Source organism: Parasteatoda tepidariorum, chromosome 4 (assembly GCF_043381705.1).
Source record: "Parasteatoda tepidariorum isolate YZ-2023 chromosome 4, CAS_Ptep_4.0, whole genome shotgun sequence".
In the NCBI taxonomy this organism is placed as follows: Eukaryota; Metazoa; Arthropoda; class Arachnida; order Araneae; family Theridiidae; genus Parasteatoda; species Parasteatoda tepidariorum.
Window position 1 is genome coordinate 34,308,347 of NC_092207.1, and position 21,629 is coordinate 34,329,975.

Below are 21,629 nucleotides of genomic sequence, written 5' to 3' on the forward strand. Positions count from 1 at the left end.
AAAAAAAGAATCAATAAATCAGTACTAAATAACAATACCATATATACACCGAAGAATCATTACATTATGACCACCCTCCATCTGTAACAATGGGCTCACCGAGGTTCTCATGGTTTCTCGCCCAGGAACAATGTTTTCATGGGGCACTTTAGGACCCATAATCCTCATAGAACAATCCCTGACTTCTGTAAGCTACTTAAACATGGTTGCAGACCAGGTTCACCCATTCATGGCAGCAGTTTTTCCTGAGAGGGATAGTGTTTACCAACAGGATAATGCATCATTTCATAAGGGTCGAATCGTCGGGGAGCATTCCAGTGACTTTCAAATCATGTCTTGGTCCCCAAATTCACCTGACCTTAATCCAATAGAACATTTTTGGTCCTACTTGGAAAACCAAATTCGCGCTGCCACGCTACCCCATCGCAAGGTGAAGGAATTGCAGGACCAGTTGGTGAGCGCTTGTTACCAGATACCTCAGTCTACCTATCAACACCTTGTGGAATCAATGCCACGGAGGGTGCCAGCAGTTTTGAGGGCTAAAGGTGGTCCTACATGCTATTAGCAGGTTGGTCATAATGTAATGGCTCTTCGGTGTATAATGCACAAAACTGAAAGACACATACCAACACAATTAATGAAGCTAAAATAATTCCAATTACAGTTAAACCCCGCTATAGCGAACCTTCAAGGAACCTAAATTTCGGTTCACTATAACCGGGACCTCACTATATCCATTCCACAGGCAATTTTAACTAATGATTCCAAACCCTTTTATTATACATTATTTAAATAAATGACCAATAAAATAAAATATAAAAATGACTGAAAAATAAAACGTCGTAACAAAAAATGTGTTAACTTTTATTTATTTTTTTTCTTTTTTTTACTCTTCGTCTTGCGTGTAAAAAAATTTAGTAATCTTTATCTGATGAGTAATCCTCAACATCAGATATGGAAACACTTCCCGACTCTACGATAATTTTTCCTGGATTTATGTTATTCCGCTTTCTAAATCTGTCCAACCAGCCATTCAAGCACATAAAAGTAGTCTCACCAAATCGCTTAGCAAATTCATCAGCTTTGACTAGAAGTATTTCTCCAGATGCTGGAAGATTGCGGCTTCTTTGAATGCTAAACCAATTCAATAATGCTATTCAGTAATGAAGCAAACAAGAGGAAATGCTTGTAGCTACATTCCATGCTATAGATGGTTTTAAAAATCGGTTTATTTATTTATTTTGAAGTAGAAATTTCAAAATTATAACGAAAAATGAAAAAAATCTGTCGAAGACAGAAAAAAGTTCATAATATCCAACTTCTTCTCTTTTTTTGGTTCACTATATCCACAAAACGACACGGGAGCGAACACTTCGTTCACTATATCCGGAAGTTTACAATAAACCATGTTCACTATAGCGGGGCTTGACTGTGTTTACTTATTTCTTAATTTTTGTTACCCTTCTCGGTGTCTTTTCGTTATAAATTAGGAAAGAAACGTTTTTAGTTCGGGGAATCAGATTAAAGATTTGAATAAAGATTATTCAGTATCATTTGTCATGATGCTATTGCTAGCCGCTCATGATAGTCAAAATTTAACTCTATCGTGTAATTTTCTCCAGCACTTATCTCTTTCGATTGGTCGTAAGACAGATAGTTCCACAGAATCAATATTAAGACTTTTTATTTTATATCCGTCGTTGAACAGCCGACCCAAATTTTGGGTTTACGACTACTAATGTTCAACTCCGTAGCCTTGTAATTTTGAACCAATCCAGAAGACAAGAAAACTCCTGGATCAATACCCCCAGAGGAATTGATTTGTTGTGGGAACATGATTCTTTGTGACTAGACAGATTTAACGTGGAATCAGTCACCATTTACTAGATCTTCGGCCGGCTAGGATCGAACCCACGAACTCTTGGACATGGGCCAAGTGAATATTAAGGCTTCTCAAAGTTGGTGCAGTTGTAATATTTACCAATTATAAAGTTTTGTCTTAGAGCTCTAATTAGATATTACTATAATTACCACAATGCCCTCTGCTGAGAAGCGCTCTTATTAGTTAGATCAACTCGCTAACTAGTCAGTTCATTTATAATATTGTTAGGGCATATTGTTAGGACATCTATATATTGTTATTGTCAGTAATATTATTAAATGAAGCAAACTATGGTGTTAGCCATTTATTGTAAATACGTATAGATAATTAAATAAACTGGCTAATCAGTTCATCTATAATATTGTTAGGGCATACTGTTAGGACATCTATATATTGTTATTGTCAGTAATATTATTAAATGGAGCTAACTATAGTGTTAGCCATTTATTGCAAGTACGTATAGATAATTAAATAAACTGGCTAATCAGTTCATCTATAATATTGTTAGGGCATACTGTTAAGACATCTATATATTGTTATTGTCAGTAATATTATTAAATGGAGCTAACTATGGTGCTAGCCATTTATTGCAAATACGTATATAATTAAATAAACTGGCTAATCAGTTCATCTATAATATTGTTAGCGCATATTGTTAGGACATCTATTTATTGTTATTGTCAGTAATATTATTAAATGGAGCTAACTATGGTGTTAGCCATTTTATTGCAAATACGTATAGATAATTAAATAAATAATCTCAAGAAACTGAAACTGTAAGAAATTACTTGATTCACAACTTCATTAGCTTCAGAAATATACATTATTCAAATGAATGCTAATTCCCTTGTTAACGATATTAGTTTCTCGCTACCTCTCCATAGTGCGTGGAAATGTCTTCTACCCGAATTTGCCTCTCTCGGCTGCGGTGATTTTTCAAGTTTTGTTTCTCAACTTCATATTTCGATTTTTCGTTGGCAACTTTACGTTTTATATTTCAAATCACTTTTATTTCTTCTAAATGGGCACTTATTTTTGAGCGCTTGAAACATGTCAGCTGTTATTTTCAATTTGTAATTTTTTGAAGCGAATGAAGTTTTTAATTAAGTAATGAAGATACAATAATAAACACATACATAGGTATTACTTACTTCATTTGTCATCAACCTGGAATAAAAATAACCAGCGTCTTTTGATTGGTATAAACATTTTTTGGTCTTTTGATAGTGATTTACGTATGTAATAGCTACTACAACAGTGGAATTAAATCAATGCCTTAACGGCTCAAATTAAGAAACAACTGCGCAAACAAATTGTTGTTTTTTGTGCATACGTATTTTCATAACCAACTTTCCTTGTTTTCGTAAAGATGGCGGGCGCATACCAAAATACTCAATAGCAAACGCGGATGTATACGAACTAAAATAACAAAACCCACCAAATTCTCCAAAAGGGAGAATATCGCAGACGCTAAATTTTATTAGAATCGAAAATAAACGCTCTAGAAATTATAAAAGTTCTTTTAGAAGTTATGTTTGGATCATTATCGCGTTGTGCAAGACAGCGAACTACAATAAATGAATATATTGTCAACGATTGAAGAAGGAATCAAAATATTAGAGGTAAGTTTTAAAAAATTTAAAATTATCTCTAATCCCTATTTTAGTACACTGTTGCTGCTGAAAACTATAAAAATAATGCGATTTAAACTAAATATGGGAGAACTTAAATAAAAACCAAACGAAATTTCAAAAATAAGCATGTCATCAAAAACAGTACTTTTTCAAGGACACACTGCCTTGCTAGCATGCTGGAGGAGCCTTTCTGTAGTCAATGGTTCAACCAAAAACTGATTGTGCCCCAACCCCCTATAATGGAAGACAAAATAAGAATAAAAACCTCAAGATTTTTTTTAATTTCAATTAATACATATTTCCAACATAAATTAAGCATCATTGGTGAAAATAATAGTAAGATGATTTACTACGGTTTCTGTAAACGAATAAGTGTCTTTATTCAATCCATTTCACTTTTTAACATACCTTTTTTTATTTCTATATGTACCTATTAACTAAAATTTACTAAACATCGTTGCATTTTTTATGTTTCTGCTAAATGAATTAGTAACACTTTTCCATAAATATTGCCTTTCAATACACAATTTACTTTTCTTCATTTCAATTGCTTATTTTAAATCATGTAGTTTATAGAAACACGTTTAAAAAAAAAAATAAGCAAAATCAACAAGCTCCTACAGATATCTTTAGGAATACTAATTTGTGGTAATAGTCCACCCGCGATACTTCCTTAATGATGATCATTCTATTTACCTGGCATATCGAATAAAACATTATTAAAATTATAAAAATTATTATACGAATATTTAAACGCGTGCAATAAACTTTTTTTTTATCCAAAAGAGCTATAAGTTAGCAAACACCATCGATGTTATCATTAAAATATTCGAAAAATAGAATCGTCTATAGTTCAATTTAAAACAATGTTTAAGGCTTAAATAAAGAGGGAAATTCCAATTTACAAACAGCTCACTCGAACGATCTAATTGAAATTGTTCTAAAATTGTTCTTTGCAGCCATTGTTCAAATTTTAGGACTTTAGAACAAACAGTTTTGTAATTATAAGAAAGACGCGTAAACAGGAACATAAACTCTTCATTTAATTATTACAGATGATATCATGTTTTCTTAAACTTTAAAATGAAAATAACAATTTTAAATAAAAGAAACAATACTATTGTTATTAAATACAATTGTATTATTGTACTATTGCAATTAAATACAAAAAATATAATTGGTTATTCAAAAATTACTAATGACAAACTAAAGTATAAATATTTATAAATATATATAAAATATTATAATATAAATATTATAAATAAGTATAAATATAAGCATATTAAGTTAATATATATAAATATTTTCCTTTACATTCTTGTAAGGGCAATGAAGTTTTTAATCAAGTTTATCAAATCATATTGTTTATAATTTATAATCACATCATTTGTGTGTAATCACATTGTTACTTTAAAAAGTTTTCCTTATTTTTAGTGTTTTTAATATCGTATTATTTCCGATGCATAAAAAACGTAAAATAAAGAAATTACCGTATTGTTGTCTTGAACAGTGCGTTCAGGTGACACAAGTAATACAACCTTCGATATCTGAGCTAAATTTTAATGTTTGACAAAAAGGAGATCAGAGTTTCCTAAAAGTCATTCTGCAATTAAAGGTGGCAGTGGCGTAGTTTTAGGGAGGGTTTGACAAAGAAAACCCAACGAAATTTTATTTATATATATATATATTACTTCACATTCAATATTTTCAAAATAATTAAATCTATCTTTGGTGTTTATGCTTGCAATAGTTAATGAACTTTATTTATTAAGTAGAGGGTTCCACTCAAAGAAGTTTAATCATCAAGGGTTTTATATTTTAAAATAATTGGAAACTACTGGTCTAGGGCATAAAAGTTTTAAGCATTTTGATTATTTTTAAAGTTATAATGCTATTAATTCTTATTCAAGCTCTGCAGAACGTGTTTTTACCTCAATGATAACACGAAGTGTTACGTTTTTTCCTCATATTAAACTTCTAATAGGATTGGAACTCGGAAAGTTTTTTTTCCTCCCTGATCTCACGTCTCTTCATTTTTAAGATAAAATATCACAAAAACTGTTGAAGATAACTGAATGTAATTTTAAACTCAACTGGCTCTTTAAGTAATACAGAATTGTGATGGCATGAAACCGTTTTCCATTGTTGTCGCCTCATTTTTATTGGTTAGAAAATCACATTGTATGATCGAATTTTCTCACATAAAGATCCGGATTTCTTTGGTTATCACCAGCATAAAATTAATTATATTTATAAAGGTATCTTTTATCTGTAAAATAATTCTTATCCATAATTTCACAGTATTTTCTAGTAATGTTTCGTTATCATTCTTTCTCAATATTCTTGGCTGTTATTACATTAAAGAATTCAATCTATAATCGATGTCTTTCTTTTATTACAAACAATTACTTACAGTGTAAAATCAGTGGTGCAAAATCTGTCTAAATTTACTGTTGGACAACCCAGAAAATTGCGTGGCGCAATTCTTTATTTCATATTTAACACCAATTCAAGCTTTCTTCGTAAGGGTGTAATTAAATCTAAACACTTTAAATGGAAAAAGCTTACACCAAGAACACGCGTATTCAAGCCATACATGAATTATTTTATTTTCTGAAAACACCAATGCTGGTGGTCAATAATTTATTTTATAACCGTCATTGAACAGCCGGCCCAATTTTGGATTTACGTCTACAAATCTTTAACTCCGTAGCCTTGTAGTTTTGAACCAGTCCAGAAGACAACGAAACTTCTGGATCAGTAGCCCTATGTTTAGTTATGAAAATGTGTTGAGGACTTGGTGACTGATGCACGTAAGATCTGCAGAGTCACAATTTACTACGCAGGGAGTCTTCGGCAGGCGGAGGTGGAATCCACGATCTCTTGGACATGAGCCCAGTGCCCTACCAACCAAGCTATCCCGGCCTGAAGGTTAATATCGTCTGTAGATTATTTACAATTGAACGCGTTTGCTGTTATCTTTAATAGTATTATATATCTACAAAACAAAAGTTCACCGCTAAAATATTTATGTTTGTTTTTAGTTGTATAATAAGGTTGTTTACCTGTCAATTTTTAAATCTCTGTGAACTGTATTAAATAAATGTATAATGTGTAACTTTCATTGATTTTTCTCCTATTAGTTCAATTCGAATTCGTCTTAATATTCCCTCTGTACACTAGGATACAAAAAAACACGTAGAAATTTAAGAAAAAGTTTTTTGAGTGCTCCTCACACTATTGTATTAATATAATTTGCTTTGGCTTTATTGATACAATATCAGAAAGCACTCTGTTTTGCGGATATAATCGTGTGGGCTGAAGAAAAGATTANTATATAAAAGCATATTAAGTTAATATATATATAAATATTTTCCTTTATATTCTTTTAAAGCCAATGAAGTTTTTAATCAAGTTTATCAAATAATATTGTTTATAATTTATAATCACATCATTTGTATGTAATCACATTGTTACTTTAAAAAGTTTCCCTTATTTTTAGTGTTTTTAATATCGTATTATTTCTGATGCATAAAAAACGTAAATAAAGAAATTACCGTATTGTTGTCTTGAACTGTGTGTACAGATGACCTAAGTAATATTACCTTTTATATCTAAACTAAATTTTAATGTATGACAAAGGAGATCAGAGTTTTCTAAAAATCTTTCTGTAATTAAAAGTGGCAGTGGCGTAGTTTTAGGGAAGGTTTGGGGGACAAAAACCCCAACGAAATTAACCATTATTACATTAATGAACTAATGTACGATACATAAATACATAAATACAAGAAAACACGAAAAAAGTACAATAAGTTTCATTAGTTCATTATAAGTTTCAGTAAACAGAACTCATTAGATAAGTTCAAAATGAAGATAAAACAAAGGAAAATTATAAAAGGGGAGGAAAATAATAATTAAAAAAATAACAAACAACTGATTAAAATAAAAAAGAAAGATGAAATTTTTTTAAAAAAACCGGGAAGAAAAAGATATAATCTTTTCATCAGCCCACATGATTATATCCACAAAAAAGAGTGCTTTCTGATATTGTATCAATATAGCCAAAGCAAAATATATTAATACAGTAGTGTAAGGAGCACTCAAAAACATTTTTTACAAAAATTACAACAAATAAAATAGAACACAATAAGTAAAAATAACACGTAAAAGCAGGAAATAAAAACAGAAAATAAAAAGAAAAAACAATATAAAACAAAAACTATAAAGCGAACTGCGAAATCAGATGTACTTACATGAACGGGAAATTTTTCAAGAATAATTTAAAAATATTTTCGCAACAAGATTGCCAGATTACAAAATATGAAAACAAAAGCGCAAATTGAGTGTAACTAGAGGGGTTTTGTTTTAAAGTGCAGTTCTTACTGCATTGCTGAGGTGATTTGTTATGCTGTGCATTGATTTGTTAGTTACCAAGGATGTGCCCAAAATGGATGTGCGCAAGGTAATATTATGCTGGATAATTTAAAAAAGTTGACCATAAATAATTTTAGAAAATAAATATTTATTTAAGAAAAAATATAAAATAAAAAAGAAACATAAATTGCCTGTTTTGGAATTAATTTTAGCCACGGATTTGCCCGAAATGGATTTGCACATGGAAAAATTATATAAATTACCTAAGAAAAAAAATTTAAATAGATAATTTTAACACAGATTTGCCCGAAATGGATTCGCACATGGAAAAATTATTAAAGAAATTTTTAGTAAATAATTTTACCCACGGATTTGCACATGGAAAAATTATAAAAATTAACAAAAAAAAATTATTTTAGTAGATAATTTTAGCCACGGATGAAAGCAATAGTGATTATTGCTTTCAATAATTAAGTTTGCTGTCCGTGTCCATAGACCAAATGCGGAGCAGTTTTACGATTAAATGCAAGGCAATGCACGAGTATGTTGCTTAAACAAAAGTTCTGACTATTTCAAATCTGTGAGCTAGCGAAGTGATCTGAAAGGAACTGTTCCGGGGGTTGGCGAGCAACAGCGAACAGGAGACGGTAGACTGTTAGTTTTATTTAAGTATTAAACTACTTAGTGTTATTAAATATTGTATGTTACTTTAATAAAAATTTCAAAAATAAAATACAAATCATTTTCATAACAAAAAGTATTACTAATCAATTATCTGTTGTTAATCAATTTATTTATGATCGTGTTTTATAATTGCTTTCCAATTTTTTTTAAAGTTTCTTCTAATGATTTCATTAATAAATATGACATCATTTTGTCTTTAAACAATTTATAATTTGCAATTTAAATTCAACAATGCTTAATGCTATTCGCATTTAGAAAAGGATTTAAAGGAGTAGCAAATTTGAATTAATACTGTTATTAAAAGCTCTTACTTGATGTGAAAATTTAAAAAATAAATAAATTAATAAATAATGTATAATAATAAAAAGTTTTGTGTGTCTCTCAAGCATGTGACCAACGAATGATTGTGGGAAAATGCAAATATATTACTTAATTTAAAGTTGAAATTCGAGCAAAACGTCCATGTCTGGTCGATGGGAGAGGCTCACGTGTCACTCAAAAGACACTGCTAAAAATTACGGAGTTAAAATCAATAGTCTTCCAACATTCCTATTTTGCCAAAAAATAATAATAATATAAGGTAGAAAATAAAAATATCCTTTTAACTTTCTTTTACTAAGCGTTAAATAATTTCAATTTAAAAAACACGTCAAAAATTGCCATCACGAAGGCAAATTTCTCCCAATACTTCCAGGAGCAATACTTCCAATACTTCTGGATTGGGTTCAAAATTAGAAGGTTAGAGTCGTAAACCCAAATTTGGGTCTGTTGTTCAATGACGGCTATAAAATAAAATAAAATCATGCACAGTTTATACATTTCTCCCCAGTCTTTCTTCAATAACGCGGAAAGAATATCCACCTTCTGCAGTCGTATTACACGACAACGTTCAAAGTCAGTAAACTTTTCATAATAACTTCTTAAATGCATTCAACAGCAACACACTATGCTAAAATTTAACTAAATTTAAAAAACAGGTATTTAAATAACAGGTATTTAAAGCAACCCTAATTTGCATGATCACAGCAGCGCCAAACTTATGCACCAAGCACGAAATTTGAATAGACATCATCTTTTAGTTGCATAAACAAGCCTACCAAATTAAGTTTATCTACCGCAGCTCCTTTTTGGTGAAGAGATTTTTCCCCCGTCAGAGTAGATTAACTGAAGTGTCTGAAAAGAGTAGGTATTTTTACTATTTAATACTTGTAATAGTTTGATAAAGCATTTCAACCTAACGAAGCTATATTTATACTAACAGTAAATATCTCCGGAGTTTTTCTTATACAGTAAAAGCTCCAAGTTACAGTGCCCAATCCAAGGTGGCACCCATTTCTACACTCTAACCATTATTTCATTTACTTTACTTCGTCTTCTAAAACGGGTTCATAATCATTTTGATCTCTATAATTGTTAATTATTTCTATAGGAAATGCCAATACAATTCTCCGAAATATGTATGGCACCATTGATCATATCTTATTTTTAAAATAGAGACACAGCCTAATTTGAGACCATAACACTTAGGTTCCTCTATAAACCAGACTAACCTCTTAATCAGACTAAAACAAAAAAAATATCTCTAAATTCTCGTAGTAAAAGATTTCTAAAAATGCTTTACGTCCGAAGAACTAAGCCTAAATGATTATATCGCCTTGTTCATTCGTCTGAAGCGAAATAATAATTATTCTTACACATTTGTTAATTATTTATATATAGGAAATGCCTATACAATTCTCCGAAATACGTCTGGCGCCATAGACTATCCTCCAGTAGTTTTAACTCGTTGAAAAGAATACTAAAAAGTTTGTAACTAGCTAAGCCCAACTATATGAATTATTGATATGTCATACAACGGTTTTATAAGGGTAATTTGGCATTGTTTGGCGTAAATATAGGACGAAATGCGTTTTACCGTTGAAGGATCTGAAACTGATTAATGATATTTCTAATGCCAAGATTGATTAAATTACAGTTATCGAAAGTTACCATCTGTCGCCATTACGGGTTTTACCCTCGAAGAAGTAGTTGTTATAGCCATCAAAGTGCTGTCAGGCAATGTGAAAACGAACCCGCATAACAATTGTATTAAATGTAGAACTATCTAAATTAGTACTTGAAAGTGTTTGTGTGTGTGTCTCTCTCTTATAACCCCAGAACTATTTCTGCCAGAATCTTTAAATTCATACAGCGACTACAAGAAGCAATTTTAGCTATCGATTCTGGAAATTGTTCGAAAATTTAAATTAAATCGTTCGGGAGAGACGTTCGAAAAATGCAATTTCATCAGCTTTCATTGTTATAAATTAAACTATAAACGGGGTTTTTTTTCTTCATATATTTAAAAGATATTACCTGTGGTTATTGCAAGCTTGCTGATATGTTTGATCAAAATCAGAGTTACGGATACGTTCTTCAATAATAAATTATATTTTATTTTTTTATGACGCATTATGAAAGCGAATGACAGATGAAAACTACGTCACTGAATTAGTTATCTGAAACCACTTGTTAATTTTGTATATAGTTAAGCTTTTCATAGGTGCTTCTATAAAATAAATAATTCAAAACCAACGTTAATTGGAATACAGAAATAAATTACGAAGTAAAAATCAAAATTTATAGAAAAATATTACTTGTTCTTTTCGGGAGATCTTAAAAAATCGCTAAGTTATAATCGACGCTAATGATGCTCAAGTCGTTTTGGTAATTAATACAACTTCAATTGTGGTAATAATTGCTATTTTAATCAATACTGAATATACTAATATACAGTTGCTGGCCAAATTATTAGGCACGCTATAAGATTCTATGCAAAATCTTAATTATCAGGTGATACTATACAGCTTCATTGTTTTTACGCAGTTTGCACTTGTTTATGTTCGTGTATCAATTGGTTAACATTGTAATGCAATACGTTGAACATAAATACAAATAGGAAGTATATAAAAAAATCTCCTGAATAAAAATCCATTGCATTTATGTTTAAATATAAAAGTATTGCATTTAAACTCGTGCAAAACATGCAATTATTAAAACACTACAATGGGTCTAATTATTATAATATACTCATATAATACCTGCTATAATAATTATTCTATATTTATATAATATGTCGTTTCATTTGTCCAATCGTTGAATTTATATTATATCGGATTGTTCGGAAAGTAATTTCGTTTTTTCTACTGAGGATTTAATTGTATTTTTTCGAACCCAGCTTCACACTTAAGCCGCATTATCATTATATGTTTTGAGAGTTGATATAGCAAGGCTTGTGTGTGAAAAAGTTCAATTAATTCTACGCAGTAGTTTTTGGTTGGTGCCCTTTTAAATATGGAGAGCAATAAGCAACACTTGCGTCATATTTTACTTTTTTACTATAGAAAAGGTAAAAATGCTGTTCATGACAGAAAGAAATTAACCGATGTGTATGGAGAAAATGTGTTGACAGTACGCCAGTGCAGAACTGGTTTGCAAAATTTCGATCCGGCAATTTTGATGCACCACATTCTGGAAGGCCGGGTGAAGCTGATAAAGACACAGTAAAGGCATTAGTTGATGCAAATCGGCGAATAACAACACGTGAGATTGATGAGAGGTTGAATTTATCGAATTCAACTGTTTATGATCTCTTGAAAGGCCTGGGTTTAACCTCGAAGCTCGATATATGGGTTCCCCATGTTCTCTCGGAGGGAAATTTGTGTCATCGCGTTGATGTCTGTGATTCGCTTCTCAAACGTCACGAAAATGATCAATTTTTGAAGCTCATCATTACTGGGGATGAAAAATGGATCGTCTATAACAATGTCAAACACAAGAGATCACGGAGAAGCAAAGAAGAACCTTTTCAAAGCATTTCTAAAGCCAATAAACATCAAAAAAAGGTGATGCTGTCTGTTTCGTGGGATTTTAAAGGAATAGTTTTTTTTTTTTTGAGCTCTTACTGGATAGCACAACAATTAATTTGGAAGTCTACGGTCGTCAGCTGGGCAAACTGAATGATGCATTTCAACAGAAAAGGCCAGACTTAATCAATAGAAAATGTACACTGTTCCACCAAGATAATGCGAGACCTCATACAAGTTTGGACACACGCCAAAAGCTTTTACAGCTTGAATGGGATACATTGCCACACCCACCTTATTCTCCAGATCTGGAGCCTTCGGATTAGGACTTGTTCCAGTCACTGCAAAATTTTTTGGACTGAAAAACCTTTACTTCAAATGAAGAGGTCAAAAATCACCTGGATCAGTTTTTTTGCAAGCAAAGAGCATAAATTGTTTGAACGTGGAACCATGCTACTACTACCAGAAAGATGGCAAAAGGTGTTGGACCAGAATGGCCAATATATAATATAATGAAATATTTATTCATTATACGAAAATTGTCTTTCATTTCCCCCCCCCCCAAAAAAACGAAATTACTTTCCGTACAACCCAATATTATTGTCTAATTTAACCAATTGATACACGAACGTAAACAAGTACAAACCGGTTTCAGTCGTGTAAAAACAATAAAGCTGTATAGTATCACCTGATAATTAAGATTTTGCATAGAATTTTATAGTACATCTAATAATTCAGCCAGGCGTGGCAATAGGCTTTATATAGCCCCTCAAAAGGGACACGTCCCGAAAGAAATTACTTGATTATGCTAAATTTTGACTATCATGAATTGGAAGTAGCATTCTTGGCAAATGATACTGAATAAAATTTTTAATATTTAATTTGATGGGATGAACTTCTAGTTATGTTATGTACAAAATCTAAATATATATCCATTTTTTTTAGAAACTTCTATAAATCTGAAGTTACGAATGAATTCACATATTTGGGTTTTAAAATTAACATGAAGGACAATAGAACAGCTGAAATCCATGACAAAATTACTTTAGTCAACCAATGATACTTAAGGCTTAAAGAAATATTTAAGGCCAAACTTCGTCACAAGAACAACCAAGATAACAATTTACAAATTAGTTGGACTTATTTTAACTCATGCAGCTTGGGCATTGACAGAAAAAGTTTTAGAGGCCATGGTAATTTTTGAGAAGAAAAAAAAATTATAAGAATTATACTTAGAGGTGTTCAAGTAAATGGAATTTGAAGAAGATTTAGAGTTATGGAATATTTTCAGAAACTTGGACTTAATTAATTTTATTAAGATCCAAATGTCTTTATTAATCAATTATAATTTCCTTGGTGGAAAAGCTTCGAAAAGCATAGATAACAGTTTTCAGAGCTGAGGATTTTTTTCCTGGTATTTTAATCGGTTATTAAAAATATTTTAATGCTTACCATCAGAGCCGTAGTGGCTCAGGGAATAGAGCGTTCGCTTTCCAATGGGATTCGAACCAGGTTCGAATCCCAGCAATGGCTGATCGATATTAATTCCGCACTCGGCTAGCACCGACCACAGCGCTGATATAAAATATCCTCAGTGGTAGACACATCATCGGTTAGAGTCCCATTACCGTCAGGCTAACCATGGGAAGTTTATGTAGTTTTCCTCTCCATGTAACTCAAATGCAGGTCAGTTCCATAAAAAAGTGTAAATTTATCCCAATAATTGATTTCTCCCTTGTTTTCTGTTTAGGTTCAAAATTACAAGACTAAGGAGTTGAACATTATTTGTCGTAAACCCCAAAAATTGGGCAGGCTGTTTAACGACTGTTATAAAATAAAATAATTACCCTCAAATACTTCAGTTTTTTCAACATTTTAAAATGTCTCAAAAAGACTGAAATTTACAATATTTAGTTGGTGCAAAATTGATAAAGATGTTTTTTTTCTAAAGTCACATTACTCTTTATTACCTTCTATAGATAAATATGATTGCTGTTGTTATCCCAATCATATTTATATACGCTACATACATAAATATGGTTGTTTTTTGCTTTAATCCCAAATTCCTTAAAGTATTCATTGCTTTCTATAAAACCTCTCTTGTACTTATCACTGTTGTATCCTAATCAAATTAAAAGAAAATAATTCCGATGAATTCACTTAACAACTAGGTACACAAGATAAGGACAGAAAGGGCAAAAAATAGCATCCTTTATACAGTTCATAACATGTCAAGTTGATTTATTCTTTTTATGGGCACGCCCGTGTTCGTGGTATACCAAAAGTATTGGTAAACACACTCAACTTTGGAATTATAAGAAGAAGGAGATTATCTTAGATATCTTAAAACCAGTGATTATCCAATCAAAGTCTATTCATCATTTTTCGGAAAATATTTCACGTTGTTATTCTCTCTTCCGTGCTTTTTATTTTATTTTATTTTTTATTTTCTTCTGTGAAATTGAATTTGATGTTACTGTAATGGTTTGTTTTATAATGGATCAAACTCTAAATCGTTTGATCTCCATGTCATCTCGCGAATCGTTATTTCTGTCTGAATCATCATTACTCAGGAATTACTTCATTATATGTAGAATTAACATTAATACAGTTTTAATTGTAGATTTTGTGAATTTCATACCATTTAAGATCCTTATTTATAACCTTATTTTAATAAAAAAACAAATATTTTTATAGCCTACAATTATTTCGAATATAGTTTTTATTATATTTTTCTCCCTCCCTTTTCACTTTCTTTATTGAATTTGACTAACTTTAACCCTTTAATGGGCCATTTATTTCTACTAAAGGTAAATTAAAGTATTTTTGGGTATTGAAATTGATATAAGAATAGTAATTGATATAAGAAAAAAAACTAATTTAGTATATTAAGAAAAATCTAAATTTTAATGCCATTTTTTTTGGTGGTAAGTATATTTAACACTGCCTATTAGTTACTTATTGACTTTCATTTTTCGTTATTTATAAAATAAGTTTTATAAATGCTACAAACTTATACTTTTGTACGTTTTCTTAAACTACCAATTTTATTCAAACGCACTTCAATTAAGCTGGAGTTATTAACAAATGGAAACCTAAATTAAAAGTGGTAAAAAAGTTCACCATGAACTTCAAAAATTGGTGGTAAGTACACTACCGGTCAAAAGTTTGAGAAAATTTTAAAATTTTCAAAGAAAAGGTCTTAATTCAAATGCTCATAGAACTGCGAAAAATCATTCAAATTGCATGAAAATTTGGCATTTTCTAAAGTAAACCGTCTACATTTAGTTACAAATGATCAAATTGCAATACTTTGTTTTTTGCGAACTGAATCCAGCTTTTCATCATGGGTTGTTTTTATGGTGAAAAATTTTTTTAAGTTTGAACACTTGTCAAACATGCAAAAAAAAAATTTGTACTTTTTGTTAATGAAAAATAGTTATTTGAACCGTTCTATGTAAGCCCTCAATATTTCAGATCGATTTTATTCTTTTTGACGAAGTTATAGAATTTTGAAAAACATGTGTACTTTTGTCGATTTTTGAGCATTCCACATATGCAGTCTTTTGGTCCATACATCTTCTACCAAAGAACTTCGCAATTTTAATGTTTTCTATATTTTCAAGTAATTAATATTTATTACAAAACAAATATTCTTATTCATTATTGTAATTATAGTTATAACAAAGAATTTATTATGAATATAATTAAATCAATAACTCATAGATGTCACATTTCATCTAAAATTTGTTTGTTCTTGCAACGATTAGTTATAATTTGCAGTTATGGGACATTTTACAACAGGAATGGAACTCTATATCACTTGAAGCGATTAATGGTTTGTTAGAACGAATGTCACGCATATATGTAAGGCTATAATAATAGCAAAAGGTTGATGGTTCGAGGAATCTAAGATTCAAATGTTAATTTATTTAATTACAAAATACGAATAAGAATATGTTAAATATTTGACCTGTTGTAAATAAAATAATTCAGTAAAAATACAAATTTTTTATACTATTGTTATTATTTTTTTAGAATTATTTATGTGATTATTGTTATGACTTTTTATTTTAATTTAATGTAAAGTAAAAATATCACAACAAAACTAATACATATGAGCAATAAATATAAACAATAGGTATAAACACTAATAATTACAATAATGAATGAGAATATTTGTTTTATAATAAATATTAATTATTTGAAAATATAGAAAACATTAAAATTAAAAAGTCCTTTGGTAGAAGATGTATAGATCAGAAGACTGCATATGTGGAATGCTCGAGAAAAAAATCGAGAAAAGTACACATGCTTTTCAAAATTCCATAACTTCGTCAAAACAAATCAAATCGATCTGAAATTTTGAGGGCTTACATAGAACGGTTCAAANAATATTTTTTTCCCTCCCTCTTCGCTATCTTTATTGAATTTGACTAACTTTAATTATTGATTTTGCGAATAATAATAATGATTAAATTGCTAATTAGTGCCGCACTCAAATCTTATCACTATCTGTGCTGGATGACTTTACCAGTTCCTTTAGTTTCCTGACAGCTCGAAGCCTTATTATCGTTGAATAGGATTTATTGTTAATTAATATTTCGACCATTTTCCGAGTAGCTAGAGTGCTCAAGTTTTAACTGAAGCATTGTACTGATTTATCACGACTGCGGGGCTGAATTTTTATGAAATTTTTATTTAATTTTTTTGATTATTTAATTTTTATGAAAATTATGCAGGAGTTATGCAGGAGAAATTTGCTTGACCCGGATTGATTGCGGCTCCCAAATGGTGTTCTGTGGTTTCGCGGAAAAGTCACGGGGAATCCGAGAATTATGGTTCTTTTATTTTTAAATACTTATGATTTTTGAAATTTGTAAATTTATTTATTTCAAATCCAATCAATTATCCATTATTTATTTAAATTTCTGTGAAAGGAAGTTATTTAATTGAAATCCTTGCAAAGAAAGAAAAACAAAATTGAAAATATTCCAGAATGTTGAAGAATAAGGAAAAGAATATGCATTTATGAAAAATTTGCATCAGTTTTTCGCCTCTAATAAAAATAACGTAGTTTAAATATCTTTCTCTTATTCTTTCCCACCGTTTATTTCCGTCCTTTTTCGTTTTTATTTCAACGGAAACCATATTTCAACTCACTTTCAGTTAATGCAATCAAATTAGAAACTTAACTAGATGGCGTTCCAGACCTGTGAATTCAACTGTCTAACATAAAACCCAATTTTATGACTAGAGATAAAAACAAACAAAAAAATAGATTTTTCATGCATTCATTAAATGTTTTCAAAATAAATAATAAAATTTCAGTCATTAAATATTTTCAAAATAAGTTTTTCGCCGATTGAGATATATTTAAAATTGCTTATTCATTAAGGTTTGAGGTTCCGCCAAGAGAAGGCTGATCATTTAAGGTTAGATAACAGGAAAAATTATTGGGAACCACTGCTATAGGTTACAAGAAGAAAAGAAGTTTTTAATCTTATGGAAATTATTTCTGTAAATATTTATAATTAGTATGTTGGAGCCGTGATAGCTCATGTGATAGAACGTTCTCCTCTCAATGATGTGAGCCAGGTTCGAATCCCAGCGGTGGCTAGTCGGTACGAATTCTGCTCCTGACTCATACTACCGCAATGTTGACGTAAAATATCCTCAGTGGTAGAACATGAGTTGAAATACCCATGGCTAAAAGTAGGGGATTTTCGTGTTCTCCCTCCCCATGTCACGCAAATGCTGATTACTTTCATCAAAAAGTCCTCCACGAAGGCTAGTTTGTCCCAATGCTTAATCTAGGAGTTCCCTTGTCTTCTCGATTGGGTTCATGGTTTGGGTCAATGTTTGATTGAACTATTAAAAAAATACGTAAATTCCAAAGCCAAATGCTTAACTCATTTGCAAAGTAACTTAAAAAGAATGAATTATATGTATTATTCGTAATAGTTTTCTAAAGGCCTGGATAGCCTGGTTGGTAGGGCACTGGACCCATGTCCAAAAGGTCGAGGGTCCGATCCCTGCCGGCCGAAGACTCCCGGTGTAGTAAAGGGTGACTGATGCAAGTTAAATCTGTGGAGTCTCAAAGTCCTCCATGTTTCCATAACAAATCAATACCTCTGGGGATTCTGATTTGGAGATTGATCATTTTCTGATTCAGGTCAAAATTACGATCTGTGGATGAATGAATGCAGGGCTAAAGAGAATAGAAAGGCTAGTTCACTCCGCTCTTAGAGCTAAAGCTACGATTTCCCTCCTCATGACGTCACTGTGTCCACAGATCTCGGAGATCGCAAGCAAAAATATTATGATAACTTTGCATCTTTCTCTTTGTAAAAATAAGTTAGACTTTTTCTGGTTATTAGCTTTTAAACTTTACGTAATTAACACATTATTTCCGTTCATAAACATAGTTCAAAAAAAACTTTCTTGGTTATTATATTAAAAAAATACCATTTTAAACTTATAAAAATGTTTTGCTAGTTGGTGAAAATGACACGATAAATACTTTATTTTAAAAAGTTCAGTTTTAACTTTAACTATTAAGAAAAATGAAGGCATATATCGACACTTTTTTTATCTACATATTCTTTTATAAAGATAAGTTAAGTTAAATTTAGAATCCCTGATTTTAAAATATGTCGTTAATAGCAATTTGTTCATACTTAATCATTAGGAAACATCAACCTTAAACGCTAATTACTGAAACAAAATAATAATTTAGGTTCATAATGACATTAGAAATTTTACAATTGTTTATAGACATTTAAATTTACGATGATATAATTTATAGATATTTAAATTGAAGAGAATATAATTTTTAAAAAAAATCATAAATATTTAGAATAACTACATTAAAAAATATGTTATGAAATTAGGAGAATTTCAACTATATACTATATATTTTATTTATACTTTTTACTTACATTTTAATTTTCTTTGACTTTATCTATTTTTTAATTCTTTTCACCTGCCTTTCTTTATGAAGTAACGAGGCGGTTTCTATTTAGATAATGAATTTTTATAAAAGTTCTTTACGACAGAATAAACGTATTGCTGTTTTATATTAACTGTGTCATTTCGGAATCCATTCTTTACATAGTTGTTCATTTACTTTAGGGAACACGCGAAAAATTATACTTTTTCCTTTTGTTTTTATATCAGAATTTTTGCAAGTTGCAATCGCGCAAACTGGCATTTCGATAATAGTTTTAAATTCTTGTAAATTCACTGCAAAAACTGAGGAAAGTCATTATAGAAAATAACAAATGTCTTAGAATATCTCGCAAAAAGAAATGCTCCAATATTAGTTAGAGCTAGTAAGACCCAACGCTCCGCTCTTGAAGTAAAAGAGCGAGCTTTGCGCCAAAGTGACGTCACTGGAGAAAATCGGAGGATTGGCGCGGCGAGAGCTACTTCAAAGGAGTGAACCAGCCCTTCTATAACTCTTTAGCCCTGGAATGAATGGGACCACCCTATAAACGGGTGGCAGAAGTCGAATTCTTGGCTATAGATGGCGCCACTGGAAAACAAGAACAATCGCACCCCCTCACCCTAAATGGCATACGTCAACAACAACAATAGTTTTCTAGTTCCAATACATTCCTTAAAGAATCTTCTTTTATAATATGTTGTTTAACTTGCGAGTCTGCGCTTGGGATATTAATATTTAGCTGCTTTGTAAAATATATTTTTCAACTGAAACGTTACTACTACATGAAAAAAATTTAGATAATATATACTTTTAACTCTAAATGGGCATATAAAAATTGAAATTTATAATAAATGTGATATTATTAGAGCTTTCGGTATAGATGTTATAAGAGTTTAAGTTGGAATCGGTGTTCGAAAGTTTAAGTCGAGTATTTAAACTACCAACTCGACATCTCTGCTATTGAGAGCACAAGTTACAATTATGTCCAAAAGAGTGCGGTGGCTCAGGTGAAAAAGCGTTCGCCTTCCAATGATGTGGCCCAGGTTCGAATCCCAGACTGGTTGATACGAATTTTACTTCAGGCTCACAACGACCACAGTGCTGACGGAAAATATCCTCAGTGGTAGACGGATCATGAGTTAAAATCCCCTTGCCGTCTAGCTAAACCGTGGGAGGTGTTCGTGGCTTTCATTTCCATGTCACGCAAATGTGAGTTAGTTCCGTCAAAAAAGTCCTCCGCAAAGGCTATTTTGTTCCAATGATTGATCTAGAAGTTACTTTGTCTTCTGAGTTGAGTTTAAAATTAGTCTGAGTAAAACGTTGATAGTCGTAAACTGAGAATCGGGTCTGTTGTTCAAAGCCAGGTATAAAATAAAACAAAATTAAGTCCTAAATTATTGCCAGCAAAATTTATCGGAATCAAGACCTCACCCATTTTCCAATGCGAGCAAAATTGCGAGCACCAAACAAAAAAGAAGAAAATAATAAAATAAGATAAAAAATTAAGAGCTACTATTCTTTAAATTAACTGTAGGGTGCATCACTTTCGCTTTTATCACTTGAAAAATCTCGTCTTTCGAAAGTAAAGAGCATTAAGGTTGTTTGTTTTTTAGTCTGGCAAAAACGGAATTTGTTTTCGCCTTATTATTTTACGTTTAAAAAAAAAACTCTTTTTTCCCGTTGTAATATAGGTTTATTAATTCTTATCGGCTTTTAAATTATTTGGGTTTTTAGAAACGTTTTCACAGCATAAGAAACATGCTTCTGTATCGTCTTTCAGTAAGAAACATTTGGTTCATTTTGGTTTATTTCGTTCCAAGTTGATTTTACTTGTGCTACCAAACCAAATATAAATAATTAATAAAAATTCATAGTGAAGTTCATTTAAAATTAAACAAGCCTGAGTCTCACTAATCACTGATATCATAAAATATCCTCTTAATCATATGGTGATATTTTACGATATCAGTAATTAAATATTATGATGATTTTTTATTAAATGTAAATAATTAATAAAAACTGTTATTGAAGCTCGTTAATAATTATTAAATAGTACTGTCATTTCTCTAATCACCGATATCATAAAATATATTCTTAATCATATGGTGATATTTTATGATATCAGTGATTAGTCCTTTATTTGGATGGCTATATTTTTAAGATGTCAGTGATTAAATCCTTATTTGGATAACACCGTTCGAATTAGTGGACGGAGGGATTTACTACGTATACACAACGACTGTAAGGCCGCCGAGCATAAA

General features: G+C 30.8%; 1 protein-coding gene across 1 annotated transcript; it reads left to right on the forward strand.

Annotated features, from left to right (window-relative positions):
• The first annotated feature begins 7,921 nt into the window (after positions 1 to 7,921).
• On the forward strand, positions 7,922 to 12,745 carry LOC139425424 (histone-lysine N-methyltransferase SETMAR-like). Its single transcript, XM_071180300.1, has 3 exons — positions 7,922 to 7,978; positions 11,985 to 12,458; positions 12,512 to 12,745. The coding sequence occupies exons 1-3, from the start codon at positions 7,922 to 7,924 to the stop codon at positions 12,743 to 12,745; spliced, it is 765 nt and encodes a 254-aa protein (XP_071036401.1).
• Positions 12,746 to 21,629: the final 8,884 nt, after the last annotated feature.